Here is a 16,315-nt window from a genome sequence, read left to right on the forward strand (position 1 = left end):
AAACCGTGTCCGAGGAGATTCCTGCAGGACAGCTTCATCCGAAGGTTTCCCAGTCTGGCCCTCCATCCTCAGGATCACCAGGATTTCAAACTGTCTTTGGGACCACCGTGCTACACAGAAAACCACAACAGGGACAGTGGCAGCCGGCATGGGAGAGACGGCCAGGGACAGGCACGTGGCAACGACGGCAGAGAGCTGCCAGCGCCGAGATACGGGAGGCAGTGGTGATTTGTGGTGATTTTGGAGGAAGATGGGGATCATTTGTAATCATCACCTTGGTGCAGAGTGTTTCATGAAAATAAAACTGATTCTGCCTCCTCCTTTGTCTTTTCCGTAAGGCCTCAGACACTGTTCCCAACCGCCCTTGTAAGACGAAAGCAAAAAAAATATCCCAAAATATTGGACAATGTGGGAGTCTTAAGCATTTGTTGCTGAACAATGGCGTCTATTCAGCTCTCAGCCTCGCCCTGGCTGTTAATTAGGAAAGTAAACAAAAAAAAAAAAAATAATTTAAGCCTTCACTAGATACTTGGCTTTCTAATCTCCTCTAGAGAATACTGCCAAACTACTCTTCTGTCCAAAGCAGGGATTTACACTTCCACACGAAGCCAGCTCCCAAAACCTTAATTGGAAGTGGCACTGAGCTCAAGGCGGGCTTACACAGAGTAAACTTCAGCAGCAGCAGAATTTCATTAAGCCAGTCTTCCACGTATTAACTTAATTTACCCATTTAAGATGATCCATATTTTAAAAGTATCGAGCAGCTCCACTGTCAGACATATATTCTCTGATCTCACTGATGATTTACAGCAGTAACAAGCTGTCCCCACGTCAGGTCAACGGCACCCACAAAATTACATTTGGGTCCAGATATTCATCCTCATGGGCTTTGCCACCAGCCTGGCTCTCCAACTTCTGATGTGCTAATTACATTCATTCCACCCATACTGCGTCCCTAACTTTATCAAGTCATTTTCTTCTAGTTTTAATACAAACAGAGTTGGGGTACTTAGTGTAATCAGCTGAACACTTTGCTCTGCCGGATGGCTGCTGGCTTTGGGTTGGTTGTTCCAGGTCTAGCCAAAGCCCTTCAATATTGACCCTCAGAGCTGACCTTGTTTTGGCCTAAAGTTCACCCCAACCACAGCTGCCCCCCATCACAGACACTATATTCAGCAGTTCAGCCATCACCTGATGCTGTTTCCTTTAGAGCCAGATACTTTAAGCTGACCCATGGGACCAAAGTTCAGTTATTTTAAACACTTCCTCTCAGAGCATCTCTGGCATGACTGCAAGATTTCCACCTGCCTTTCCCATCAGGCATGACCAATACTATGACCCCTTGCATTAAGCAAAATGGGAAAAACATACAGAGATTCCTATGTATGAGGAAAGGTCCCATCTGCACTACAACTTTAAACTGTGTTTTCTCAGCGGTGCACACACATCTGGATAAAACACAAGACAGCACGATTAACTCCATTAAGAAAACACATTTCAGCCCTCAAAGGCGTGTAAGCTTGCTTTCTGTCAAGTCAAAAACCCATCCTTTGCGTCCCAGGTAGGAAACTACACAGCTTTCCTTCTGTATTGTGACTATTACCACTTCTCCAAATCTCCCTGACTGCTGTGCCCCTACACAATGAGGTAATCCAAACACTTTTTCCCTGATAAAACATTACGCAATTGTTGGAGCAGACCCAAAATATAGGGATGCAACACACGCAAAGCAGCTGACACACAACCGCAGCCTTAAGCTGCGGCAATGACACAGCTTTGATTTCTTTGTTGAAGTCCCCTAAATAAGGGCAAAATGCTTCAAACAAGCAGGATGAGAATGGTTGCAGCAGGTTTGGTTCAGTCTGTTTCCGAATGATTCAATATGAATCACATTTTCTTCAGACCAAGCAGTTTGAACCTTCTGTGAACATCATATTTTTGCTGAGTGCAGTAAAAAAACCCAACACATGAATCTATCCTCTACAACCTTTACCGCAATTACTAGTCTTGCTGTTTCATTACAGCAAGTCAAATGGAGAGCCATCTCTCTTTCAGTACAGAAATCACTATGTGACATCTTCAGAAAAACGGAAATATAACAGATTACTGCTGCTTTAACACAGATATTTGGATTTCATTAGACCAGATGATGAACTAAATAAGTCAAGCAAATCAACTGTAAGTCACAGATGAGCATGGTTTTGTAAATTACTTTGTAGCAAGGGTGAAAAATTACCTTGTACTCAGTGAGTTGGTCTGTTACTTTAACTTCACAGAGCTGCCTGAAGTCTTATCTCTAAAAAACAAACCTAAGCAACCAGCTGTGAAATCAAAACTGTCTTCAATGAAGACAGCCATTCTTGTTAAATCAGAATTTTAACAGAGACTGGAAACCAAAATTTGAGACTTCTTTCAGGGAAAAGAATCCCACCAGCATTGTTTCCAACCATTTCTTTCTTTTTAACCCAAAACAACCTACAAAAGCCAGCCAGTTTGACCCAAAATATGAAATAAATACTTCTTGAATTTTTCTAATTAAAGTAAGATTTTGGCAAAAACAGTTACCTCTTCTTACGCAGCTATCATAAGAGGACAGAAACCTACTCCAGCACAGCAGCAGCAATACTTACAATGGCATTGCACCAGAAAACAGCCAAGCTCACAAAATTCCCCAAAAGAGGAGGCTGTTCCCAGCAGCAGTCTGTGGCTGGGTGATGTATATTACCCACAAGCGGTATGTTCTATTTTCAGCACATCTTTAGGATTGCAAATCTCATTCTTTTTAACGGCAGAACATACTGACTTAGTATCCACTCTTCCTGAGCTAAACACACCTTGACTCCAAGGGAGAGGAAAACATGATTTAAAAATACGACATAGCAGCACAGAAACACACACGTTTCAGTGATCCATCAAATCACAGGCCATTAGTTAACTGGGTTTTGCCTACAGAAGAAGTTTTTCCACTAGTTTTGTTTCCATCTTTTTTTTCCTTTTAATCAAATTACCCAAATTCAAATTCCATTATGTTGATCTTGCAGCTAGCCTTAAAAACAAAAATAAAGAAAGAACAGGGCTTCAAGGACTCCTCATTAAATTGCTCAACACTTCTTATGCAGTGTTCTTGGTGATTTGTAGCTCTGCAAGAAAGAAAACCAGCTGAGGTTTTCCAGCTCCAACAACTACACTTTGCAGCTGGATGTTGACATTTGAAAAAGGTTTTCTACATCAGAACTTTCAATACCCCAAAGTTTACCCAAACCTGGCCTAGTCATAGTATTTCCTAAAGCAGCAGCTACTATGTAGACATTTGAATTCTGAGTTTTGATTAAGCTCACACCTCTATTTTCCTCTCTCCACACCCTCGCAGCTTGTTGTAGGATGAGACTGCATGTGCTCAGCTGCTCTCTTTCAGCAACACACATTTTGGGACAAAGATGAGAAAAAAGAAAAATACCTGTGGATTTGTCCATTTTTATGCAGGTAGTCCAGCCCCTCCAGCACCTCCTTAAGGATCGTGGCTATACAGGCTTCATCCAGGACACCAGTCTTGTGTTCTCCTTTGGCCACAATGTGCTTTATAATATCCAAAACAGAGCCTAGAGAAGAGAGTTAAACACATTAGTTTAAACTAGAAGAACTGATTCACAGCTAAGTGTACTTTACAATCACTTAATATACAAGTCCAAGGGATTTATTGGGAGGGGAAGCAATGATGGTCAGGATCAGAGTCAGTAGCTGAAGCCTTTGCTGCAGGAAAGCAGAGGGAACGATGTACACCTCGCATGCATGAGCCTTACAGAGGTGCAGATCCTCAAGGTGGGCTGTAAAATTACTGTGATCACAAGTAACTGAGAAGTTATTTGAACAAGCCAAAATGTAAAGCGTACATATGCAGGACCCTTGGAAGGGTTTTAAGTCAATACTGACACTACAGCTGTTTTAGTACTGAGTACTGGAGAAGCAGGAGGGGGAAATGGAAAAAGCAGGGGGCTGCCAGGACTCACAAACTGAAGGCAACAAGCTCGATAAAATCAGACTCTCTTTTTCAGCTCTGATAAACTCGATGCAGAAGAATAGCAAGAAAAATCTAATACATTAAGGGATGACACTGCCCTAAAATAAAAAAAGTGGGAATTATTAAATAGAGAACAAATGAGGCTGAATTCTGACAATAAGTCACTCCTTCACTGCGTACAAAACTGGAATAGCTTAGATCCTTCCCTAGAAACATCACACTTAGTCTCTCTCCCAACCATGGTGTGAATTACATCATCTTGCATGGCAAACCATGCTTTATAGAGCAAACCACCTCTTTGAATTGCACCCAGGAATAAGCAGAGTCAATGACTAGTAACATACCTCTTGTGCAAGGTCCTGTTTTCATGATATATTACATACCGTATTCTTTGTATTTGCATCTGGACTGAAAACAGTCTTCTCAGAACTCTATTTTTATTGCTCCAGTATAGGATGTCTAAGCCTGTTTTCCAGGCCTGTGTTATTTAGCCCCTTCAAACTACGGTTTAATGACTGGAGAGTCAGCTCATAGGATTTTTACAGCTATGGACACATAGAAATGTCAGCAGTACTGGGAAGTTCTTAAAGAATGAGAAAAGCAGGCACAACTGCAAAGCACAAATTCCAGCCTTGGTTGTCTTTGAACACTAAGCTTACAGGGAAAGAACATCTCAGTACTAACTCAGCTAGTTTAGAAAAGCTGAAAGTTCATTCTTCCTAACTTGCAACCAAAAAAAACATAAGAAAATCAAAACATTTTTGTATCTGAAGAACTGTAAAAGCTGAGAAACTTACTCTCATTAATTTGGTCAATGGGGAAATCACAAGTTCCACCTTGTAAATTCTTGAAGCAAGCAGAAAAATACAATGAAAGTTTTTGGTTTTTCTTTTCATCCTTCAGGTTCAGGTTGACAATAAACTTCTCCTCCTTTAAAATTTATTTTATTAACTATCCTATTTGCATTTCCTGGCCAAAACAATCATGCAGATAGGTTTTCACTTAGCAAAGTATTTTCCTTTTGGATTCTCACATGAAAGCAAAAAGGCTGCAAGGTTGGAATCCGAACACCACGTGGAAAGGCTTGTTTTGCACAATTTGAACTGCACAGGAAATAATTACACGGGTGCACGGTGTCCCTTAGTTTGTGGGAAACGGTACGTGCTGAGTTCATCTAACAGCTTGCTGCAGTCAGGAGAGTCACTATTCCCCACTCTGCCCAGCAGCACACTTTCCATCTTCTCGGGCCCACTGGCATCGGTGGACACCAAGCTGTCCACTGAATCCATCAAAAAAATAAACTGAGGGAAAAAAAAAACAACTATGCTTGGTTGGTAGTGAGCATAATCTTAAACAGGTGAGTTTCAGAGCCTGGGAAAAGGAGGATAAAAAGAAGGAGGGAGAACACATTTGCCTCCCCCCGAACATTTTATGCAAGAACACTCTTAGTGTTCAGCCTTCCTTCACCCTGTCCGAGCGTGGAAACACACTCATCTTCAGTGAGCTTTGACGTGAGTCTTAATTAGCGGAGCTTTGACATGGGTCTTAATTAGTTAGCTAAAGGTTTCACCTCGCTGTAACTCAGGTTGTTTCGACATCTGTTGCACTTCCCGCACAGGAGCAAGATTATCTCTACCGAAGGAAACTGTAAAACCCCGGACATCAGAGTATGCTCCCCTTCGCTGAAACCTCATCTTTAGGTTCTAGTGTTTACGTAAAGGATCCTCTGCCGTGTGTCACGAGGACTCACCTGGGATTCAGCCTGTCACGTATTCATATTTTAAAAATATGTGCTTACAAGCCTCGATGCTTCTTATTTTGGACACGATTTTTTGTGACACCTAAGAAAAAACCCACCAAAAAAAACCCCTCCACTTTCACTGTTCACGTTTTTCCTCTCAAATGTGCCTTCATCTGGAGAACAAACTGTCACTTGTTTTAGAAGTCCAGCGAAAATTTGTGGTTCTTCACGTACTCGTTTTGTCCTCTTGCCACCCACAACTCTGTTAGCAGACTTTGTTCAAAAACATTTCCCTTCTCCTGCAAACGGCTCAGGGAACATGAGGAGGCAGATCATATGGTGCTCAAATTCATTTGGTCAAAAAATTCCTGTATTTAGCCAAGTTAGAGGTTGTATTTAACCCAGAAAAGGGGGTGGGGGTTAGACAGACAAGAGGGCACGTACAGAGCCAGCCTTCATTGTGAAAGGGCTGATTCACATACGAAAATATCTGCTCCCAGTCCAACCTGCCACTTTTTAAGTACTTTTTTAAAAAAACTCTTTCACATTGAGATGTTCAAAGAAGTGGAGGAATTTGCCAGTCTTCTACAGAATGAACAGCAAAAGGCTAACAGCAAAATGTTTAGTTCAGAAAACAGCAGAAAAGCAACCCAAGAGCCACCTTCCTGTTGAAGAGTGTTATTTGGATCATCCCCACTTTGTGCAGGGAAGTTTTGCTACTGGCACCACAACACAATAAAGTTGTGATTTTTCCACCTCACAGGTCAGTAAATTTGGGAGGTAGGTACTGACTCCCAACTCAATTGCACCTTCATAAAGCACAGCACCACAGGATATGGAGAACAAAGCCAAGGTGCATTTCCATACACTTCTTCCTGCCGTGTTCGAAATCTTCTGGCATTCTGGCTCAGAAAGCCCGACATGGAGCAACCAAATATCCAGATCTCTGAACAGAAACCCACAGCTAAGCATGGAGCTACTTTGAAAGCAGAAGTCATGGGAAATTCACTACTGAGGGAAACGCTTTCTGCTACAAGGTAGATACTGCACTGAATTTAGCAGGCTGATGCCAAAATGCAGTTTTTCCCAAGGATCTCAGGTAAGCGTGTGACTCGTTCATGAGGGTAACACCTCCACTGCCTTAGGATGTAGACAAATTTTCTCACACCAACTGTATTACACTCAAACAACAGATTAGTAGGTCGGAGGCCCGTCCTTAGCCTAAGTGGAAGAATGACCCTTTTGCACAAAGTGGGCTGTTCCCAAGCCAGCGATACATTAACTGCTAGAAATTAACTGTAAATCAATTCAGCTGAACCAGAACCAAGATCCAATCTACACAAGAGCATATGCTTCACAAACCAATCATCCTGTTTCAAAACACCAGCATCATTCCAGATACTGCCCATTTCTGAGCCAGCTTCCAAACCAGTTTAAGAGTAACTGGGGAAGTTAGGAGTACATCCGAACATAGTTGGATCTCTGCTTAAATGTGATTTCAGTATGGACTTGTGCTCCATGTGCAAACCGTTCAATCTCATTGTCTAATACAAAAGTCTCTCATAATCTGCTGGCCAGAAGATGAGGTTCACACTGGAAGTAAGACACCCATTCCGTACTACGGAACAGTTATGAGATTTTCAAGAGGAAAAAAAAAAATCCACAATGTCTTTTAAAAAAATACTCCTCCCTAGAATAAAACTTCTATTTCAGATAATGCTGTGCAGTACTCTGGTATGTGTTATACATGGTACTACATTTGATTACAACAGTTCCCTCCTGAGTTTTCCGATTCACAAGTAGAAGCTACAGATTCACAAAACAGGGGATCAGGCTTAAGCTGAGAGAGAAAGAAATGCAGTTTGGCTGAGGCTGACTGGAAAGCTCTTCCAAGCCCAGAAGGAGAAGCAGATCAGGAAAAGACAAAACAAGACAGAGCGAAGAGCCAGAACTGGAGCCTAAATGTAAATAATGCTGTCATTAATAAGGATGTTTAAAGAAGACTAGTGATGAGCAACCGATCTCAAAGCCCAACAGAAGACAAAAGAGAGGACATTTAGAGATTGATGTGGAAAAAATGCGGCTATGAACAAATTCCTGCCCATCCAATACTCACGGAGCAGCACACCAACAGGAAGCCTACAAGATATTGTGCAATCTGATAAAGTATTTAGCATTATTTATCGTTCATCATTAATTAGAGTATCTCAGTATATTCTGACGCCAATCGCAAACTGTATTACATCTACTTAGTAAAGCACAATCTCTCAGTGCAAACTGTACAGTAACTGAAAGTTTAGTGGTTTTCAGCTCAAACTCACAAGCTTCCCAGTCTGCTCTGAAAGCTGCTAATGCAATAGCTCCTAATGAGAGCGGAAGTCCCCTGGAACTAGTTGTACATGGACTTACCTGATAAAACCAAGCCTGTAACTATCGCAGCTCAAAGACAAACATGCACTGAGCAGCTTTTTCTGGAGTCCTTATTGCTCACATCACTTCTGCAGCAGACAAATTAATGTCTGTCCAGCTGCACAAACGGAACAGACATCCCGTTGCTCCCTCCAGTGCCCCCAGGAGTGAAGAGCAGGAAGCCCCACAGTTCACCTCTCCTATTTTGGCATGGCCACAGCTTATCTGACTAGGCCTGACTCGATCCACAGAAGCCAGTTCCAACTTTCCAGAGGTAAGCAGTTGACTTTCACCCATGACAGCAGTATCTGAGCGATGAAGACACAAGAAACCCAGGAGGGACCAATAGCCTGAATTTGTAAGAGAAGGATACTCAGATTTTGTTAGTGATATCAGGCAGACCATTTGCAATGGACTGTCTTGAAACCTAGTAAACGCAGTCCTGTCTTGCACCCCACACACGTACCCGATAAAACTGTCTCCTGCAACACCCTGTACTATGTGGTACTCCAGTGTTTTCTTCGGCAGCAAAATGAGATTAGAGAGTTCCATGGTTCACCACCTCCCTCTTGTACCAATGTATCTGCTTACCAAGCCATACTGTGAGATCACTGCAGTAACTGGTAATCCAGTTTTCCAGGCAGGGTGGAGACCAAGCAGCCAGGAACTTCTTAAACCAGCTTCGCTGCTGGAGAGCACTTTTGTGTAATTGCACCCTCGGGGCAAGAAGGCCTAATTGTTCCACTGATTCATTTTCAACAGCAAGGCACTGCAACTATCAGATGCTTCCTGTTCCAAATCCAGAGTGCATTTCTTTGACCTGCCCTCCATCAGCAAGCACGCATAATAGCATTTAGGAAACCTGCTTCTGACGTTCCTTCTCAGGAGAGGAAGAAAGTATCCACGTGACAGTCGTCCGTGACACTGCTTAATGCCTCAGCACATGGGGCTGAAGCAGGGAATGGAATGAAAACCTGAACAGAAAGGGAAGCTTGTTTACAACAAGATTACAGATAAATGCAGGAGTATTACGGCTGGAATTTTACGTGTCCCCAGAGGCAAAAGAAATGTACAGCAGAGCTAGTTGCTGTGAGAACCATGTCTTGCATGTTATAGTATAACCTAAGTGACAGGACAGATACAGGATAAGTTAAATGCAAAGAAAACTCCTCCTTTAAATTCATATGGCAAGAAGAACAAGAAAATTTAATACTCCAACTTAATTTCCAACCAAAACAAAGCTGGTAACAGTACCTGCACTGATTTGCCATGTAGAGGCCTGGCATAAATAGGCTGGAGAACAGTGCTGGGAATCACCACACAATTTTCTGAGAATCAAGATCTGCCCCAAACCTGATGGACACAGATGTTGAATATGCTGCATCTTGTGAGAACTGGGAGCTGGCAGGATTCACTGCTGCTTCTTTTAAGACATCTCAGCAGAAGCCAGCGGTTTCGGTGAGCCTGCTTGGCATCAGAGCCAAGAATTAAATCTGCATCTTGTCAGCCTCTGACAAACGGAGGAAGAAAACACGAAAGAAGAAGGAACAGCTGCTTGGATCCAGTACTTCTGGGGCTGAGGAATACAGATACAGCAAAAGAGCACTGAAGTAAAGGAGAGAAGTTACACAGAACAAAGGAAAAGACATCTAAGTAGACTGCTGGGGCTTCTGGTTTTGAAGTTTCTTCTTAACCCTGGTTAAACCACCTCAGCACAGAGGAAACTTGCACTTCCTGCCTCCTTCCCTCTACAGCACTTGTTTTATTTCTTACACATCCAGGCAAGATTAAGGTAGGAAGCAAGATAACACAATAAAAGGGGCAAAACAGCCTATGGCAGTTAAGATGGACATTTACAGGAAAAAATCCAAAGACAAACTTTTTTTTTCATGCTTTTCCTATTATAGCTAGGAGTGGCAATGTATCTACACACTTCATGTTCTGCAATTGTGTACAGTCCTTACCTTCTGCCTCTGACTTATCCCATCTTTAATTGTTTAAAATCAAGTTGTGTCTCTACAAATAAAATTAAAAACCCTCTAGATGGACTCAAAACAGCATAGCTCTCTCCTAACAAAATAATTCAACATAAACATGAAGATGTCTAAGAACCTGTGGCTTACACTTTGATCATCACTCACTGCCAGAATTAGAAGTGGCCAGATCAGAAAAGAACACAGCAGAAGTAGAACAAGACGTCCTGTCTCCCTGGTGGAGACCTAAGATTTGCCATACCTCCTTCTTGGTCAAGCTTGCTGAGCTGCTGGTCGAGCACTTCATCAGATAATCAAGATCAAAGGTTGAAGTAAGAGGTTCATTAGATAATCTTAAAAACTTTTGGAAAATAAAAGGTTTAACTATTTTAATACAGTCACCTCCTTAGCAGATTTAATCAGCAGCCTTCACAAAGGCAGAAAATCCGAGAGCCCTATCTGGAAATGTTTCAATATTTAAAGGATTTATACAGTTTAAAAATATTTTGAAGGTCTCATCTGGTGTAGGGCAGGACAGTAAAAATTGTTGTATGATGTAGCAAGCCACCACAGATGGCTGTTTCACACGAGCAACTGTTCCCTAGGGTTAGCCATGGCCTTGGGTCACCTGTGAAACAAGAGCTCTTGCTAAAACCAGCAAGAATTTAGAGGAGCAAACAGGTCACATCAGAAAAAGCACAAGAACAAAAGGACAGCTGCTCCTCTTCCTACTAAAAAGCCGCAGGAGTTAAGAGAATAAGACTGGGCTTCAGATGGCTTTAAAAAGGCATGAGTAAAATTCATGACAGGGGAATGCCAGCGAGGCAAAGAGCAGGTCAGCAGCTGTCTAGAAATAGCCACTGGAGTTTAGTTTGGAGTAACCCTGGACCCAAAGGCTGGGGCGCCAAGTTGACGCTGCTAAGCTTAGATCCCTACAAAACCCTTTTGGCGGAACGAGTCCGAAATTTCTACTGAAGGGAACAGAAACAGCAGGTACTTCACAAACCTGACTCAGACACACATCACCAAAGAGGGTGTCAGGGTGACTGGACACACCAGCATCTCCTGTCACTACCAGCTGGATATTATCACAGCCCCATTTCTACCATCGGCAGCAAATACACTCTACTTCTGCTCTGGGGTCAAATCTGCCAGTTCAAACTGCTTTCAGCAGTAACTTCAACCAGCCTGTCTGACTTGGCTCTGATGCAGATTTTAAGTATTACTCCCCAATAGCTCACCAGTACATTACCTCTTCACTGCTGATGACTCTCAAAGATGGAAAACTGTGTCCTCCACCAACACAGTACTTGCAAAGCAGAGATCATAGAATCATAGAATGTTAGAGGTTGGAAGGGACCTCTGGAGATCATGGAGTCCAACCCCCCTGCCAGAGCAGGACCAATCTAGGGCAGGTTACACAGGAACTCATCCAGACGGGGCTTGAAAGTCTCCAGAGAAGGAGACTCCACAACCTTTCTGGGGAGCCTGTTCCAGTGCTCTGTAACCCCTACAGTAAAGAACTTCTTCCTCATGTTGAGGTTGAACTTCCTGTGCTCTAGCTTGCATCCATTGCCCCTTGTCCTATCGCAGGGCACAAGTGAAAAGAGGTTGCACCTTTCTTCTTGACACCCAGCCCTCATATTTATACACATTAATCAGATCCCCTTTCAGTCTTCTCCAGACTAAAAAGCCCCAGGTCTCTCAACCTTTCCTCATAAGGCAGGTGTTCCAGTCCCTTAATCATCCTCATAGCCCTCCGTTGGACTTTCTCCAGCAGATCTCTGTCCCTCTTGAACTGGGAAGCCCAGAACTGAACGCAATACTCCAGGTGAGGTCTCACCAGGGTAAAGTAGAGGCGGAGGAGGACCTGCCTTGATCTGCTGGACACACTCTTCTTAATGCACCCCAGGATACCATTGGTCTTCTTGGCCACAAGGGCACATTGCTGTCCCATGGATAACTTGTTGTCCACCAGGACTCCAAGGTCCTTCTCCACGGAGCTGCTCTCTAGCAGATCGCCTCCTAACCTGTACTGGGGCATTTTATTACTCCTTCCCAGGTGCAGGACTCTGCACTTAATTCTTGTTGAACCTCATTAGGTTCCTCTTTGCTCAGCTCTCCAGTCTGTCCAAATCACACTGGATGGCCGCACAGCCTTCAGGTGTATCAGCCAAACCTCCCAGCTTCGTATCATCAGCAAACTTGCTGAGAAGACACTCTGTCCCTTCATCAAGGTCGTTGATGAAGATGTTGGACAGGACTGGACCCAGCACTAAATAGTTCCATTTCAGCGACAATGCCAGTCAGGGAATTAAGTTACCTTTGAGTGTACCAGCTGGCTGCTCAGAGGAGCAAGGCACTGTTATCAGACAATAACGCTTCATGGATTGACAGTGTTTTCCCTTAGATACATTTCTATAATACTTGCTTATATGACTAGCTTAAGATTGCAACAAAATGACTGCAACCAGAAAATAACTCAAATTACACTTACAACAACAACAACAAAAGACTTGCATTACAGACTGGTCTGTCTCATGGGGTGTTTATCAAAGTAATAAGGTCTGTGTAAGTTGACTGAAATTTAAACTAGTTTCAGTCTGAAAACACGTGCCAGCATACACTGACACTGATGGAACAGAAGCAATAAGAATCTGAACTTTTACCCAGAAGAAATTCTCATGTACAAAAGCCACATCAAGATACAGAATGGACATCAAAACAGATCTGATATGTGCTTACTGGGATGCACAAATCTCAGTCCATGCTCTCTGAATAGTTAGATGGAATAAAGGAGTTAGCCTGCACCCTGTTATTTTTTTTTTCTCCTTTCTGGTTTATAAAAACAGCTCAAAGGTTTTTCCTGTTGAGAAATTCAGATCATTATTTTTCCCACTGGATGACAGATGAGTACAAAACTGGCCAATTTATTACTGATAAGAAGTAAACTGAAAGGAATGAGAAGCAGTTTTTAAAGTGTGTCTTGGTACATAAATCACTGAGCCTAAAAACGGGAAATAGTCTCATTAAAAGTGAATGAAAAAGCTCTTCAGTCAGAAGACTCCAATACACAAGTTACTTCACTCATCCTCAAGACTGTCCTGTAGAATTTGCCTACGAGATCTAAAATGAGATTTCTGAAGTACAGCCATGAAAAAAGTATAAAGTGAAAACAGCTGAAAAATACCTCCCAAGGTACCTTCCTGCATAAAAAGTAGTGACAGGTCATTCTCAAAGTCCTTCCGTCTATTTTAGCAATTCCCCCAGGCCCCAAATGTTTCATTTTAAGTGAATTTAAAGCTGGCTCACAGAAATGTTGGAGGCCGGGGGATTACACTGTTACTAGTCCATCTTCTACTGTATGACCCTCATCTTCAACATACGTAACAGAGTAAGAAGCAGTGAGATTTCATAGCACCACCTTACTGAAAGTACCCCACTTAATGCCAGAGCTGCACAAGGGTCAGTTATGAGTCTGTATAACAGAGAAGCTCATTCAAAGTGAGCATTAAACGACAAACAGGTCATCATTCACACCACCAAGAGGCTGGTTCTGAAGCAATGATTATTTTTCCAGAAATTTTCCAGTCCAGGCTTTACATTTGTGGTATCTTGATAACAAAAAGACAGTCCATAAAGAGTGTGGTTTTTTTTCCAGCTTTACACAAAAAGAAAAAAAAAAACACACACAAAACCGAGGACAAACAAAAGCAACATTTGGAAGTTCAAGGATGAGCCTAATCCTGACTTGGTTCTGACAGAAAGCCACTGTGACAAAACCAGCTAAGGCAGCTGTGCATTTTCTTGAAAGAGATTGTGTGCTCTCCTGAAAAAGGCCAACATGGCTGCTGCCTCTCCTGCGCCCCTGGAATGCCATTTCCTCATGCTGTGGAAACCTTCTCATACTCGCAGCAAAACTACTTGCACTAAGCTGGCAGGGGATTCTTTCCTACAGACAAACAGCAATTCTGTCTTTAATGACCTGTTACACGCCCCTCCAAGAAAAGAGAAGGTATTGCTTAACGACACATGAGCACATGAGACATTAAAAACCCTTTAAGACAGACTCAAGTTGGCATGAAATTTGATTGTCCCCAAGAGAGCTGCTAAAATTCTCTAAAGATGATCTTCAAAGACACATGTTTTATGGTCATTGTCGAACTCTTGCGGAAAAAGGCAACAGGTTTAGCCAGATTTTTCCACATCATCTTCTGGCATTTTACAGTCCTCAGTATTAAGCCAAGACCAGAGAAGCCAAGAAGTTTTTTAAAAAAGCAAGAAAACAGTTGGGTATTTTTCAGATTTCAATTCCTTTTCACTAGGGTGCCAGGAAAATCAAGTCTTCCTGAAGACAGGCCTAAGATTTAGCAACAGTCCTCTGTTACCATCCACAACTTGATTCCCTTTCTTTTCTCTACTGCAACTTAAACAGAGATCCTGGAAAATACTATAACATCCAATTAAGCATTACTGATAATAAGTTTTCAAACTCTCTCTCTCTCTCTCAAAAAGCTGTTTCTCCAGTGTGAGAGAATAAGTCCAGAAAGGGGAAAGCTTCCCTGGCTCTGTGTTAACTAGGCAGTAATTTGAAATTGCCCCAGGTATTCCCAGTTCTTTTGTCAGCTGGAACAAGTGGGCAAAGAAATCCAGCTCTGAGCAATGACATTATACAAATCAAGCTGCACCCACACTGATGTTCTCCTTTCTTAAGGCCATACACTGACATTATAGAGTAACTCTGCCCAAAATAGAGGTGATTTAAAGCTCCTCACAAAGGCAGCCAACACGTAAATAAGTTAAAATATCAATAGACTGGCTGGTTCCCAACAAGCCATCAGCACCATGCCGGCCTTCAAGCTGCAAGTGAGAAAAACGTCAAGGAACCAGCCTTGCAAGAGGAGTTGCAATTCTCACAATAAAGCCAGTGGAAATGGTTGGGCTCAGTGGAGTTAGATGCACACTTCTCTAGTTCAAAAGCTTATCCTAAGCTTACAGATAAAGATGAAGAAACTTTTGTAAACGTGACTTGAGAAATATAATTTCAGATCCATCATTTGAGAAGATGACAAATTTATTTCCTGAAAGTTTAGGATGGTTTCAACTACTACATCTGCACTTAAGTTTCTCTTGTCATTGTCTGAAGTCACACGCTCCAGTTTTCAAATACTCAAGTGAGTTATTCAGCAAACACACATAAAATAACTCTACGAAATACTGTGAAATATACAAAATAGGAGGGGGGGAGATAGCACAGTCACGTAGTTAGGTGTTGCTACTAATGTACACATCACATGAGAAGCTATTTCTGAGCTGAATGGGTTCAAGTTCAATATGGTTATTCAACTGTCTCAATCCACAAGTGGGAAGCTTAGGAGCAAAACAAGGGAATGGGTATTACAGGAAGACAACATTTACGTTGCCTTTTAAGGTAAAGAAATTGGACCACTCACCTCCACTAAGTAACTTCATCACCAGCCAAAGCTCATCTTTCACCACGAATGATGTGTAGTAAGATACAATGTTGGGGTGATGGCACTGACTCATGGCTTGAATTTCTTTCTGTAGAGGAAAACAAAGCATTAGCAGTTGGACCCAGTGACTGTTATTCCTCAGGCACAGAAGTTTTCTTTCTCATGACACAATGTTCAGAGAGGACGCGAAGAAAAAGGATACCTAGAAGATAAACAGAAAAACCCGGGAATACTCTTAACACTCAGCCTGCATCATACTATGTCCCAAAGGTATTTTAGGGTGCTCTTCCTGTCTGTCTAGAAGAAAGAAAAAAGTTGACCAAAAACGCTTTGGCAAGAGCAACAAAGTGGTCGTAACCTGAAACACCTGCATGCAGCTACAACAGAATATTCCCGAAAATTCACACCAGTTTGTTACCTAAATTCATACTGACTCCTCCTTTCAGTGAGACATTACGCAACAGATGCTTAATCAGTTGAAGACTATAATTTGGATGAGAAAGGGAAATATTTGCCTTTGGGGGAAAAAAAAGGCCTCTTATTCCTAATGTTTCTTCCCAGCAGGAAAGCAGATGGCTTAGCTCAATCAGGTTGAAGGCACAAAGGACAGCTATCTTTTGTCATACTGGAAAAAGAGGGAAACCAGTTTGAGATTAGAAAGTGGTTAGCTACTACAGATGGAGTACAATATGAAATACGC

General features: G+C 42.3%; 1 protein-coding gene across 1 annotated transcript in view; it reads right to left on the reverse strand.

Moving 5' to 3' along the window:
* OXSR1 (oxidative stress responsive kinase 1) overlaps positions 1-16,315 on the reverse strand; it is a 96,932-nt gene that overhangs the window by 50,350 nt on the left and 30,267 nt on the right. Inside the window, exons 3-4 of the mRNA XM_068405040.1 lie at positions 15,595-15,703; positions 3,458-3,599 (exon numbers count right to left, since the gene is read on the reverse strand). Of these exons, the coding sequence (XP_068261141.1) occupies positions 3,458-3,599; positions 15,595-15,703 (251 nt within the window). The remainder of the gene's footprint in view (positions 1-3,457; positions 3,600-15,594; positions 15,704-16,315) is intronic.

This window comes from Nyctibius grandis, chromosome 7 (genome assembly GCF_013368605.1).
Source record: "Nyctibius grandis isolate bNycGra1 chromosome 7, bNycGra1.pri, whole genome shotgun sequence".
Classification (NCBI taxonomy): domain Eukaryota; kingdom Metazoa; phylum Chordata; class Aves; order Nyctibiiformes; family Nyctibiidae; genus Nyctibius; species Nyctibius grandis.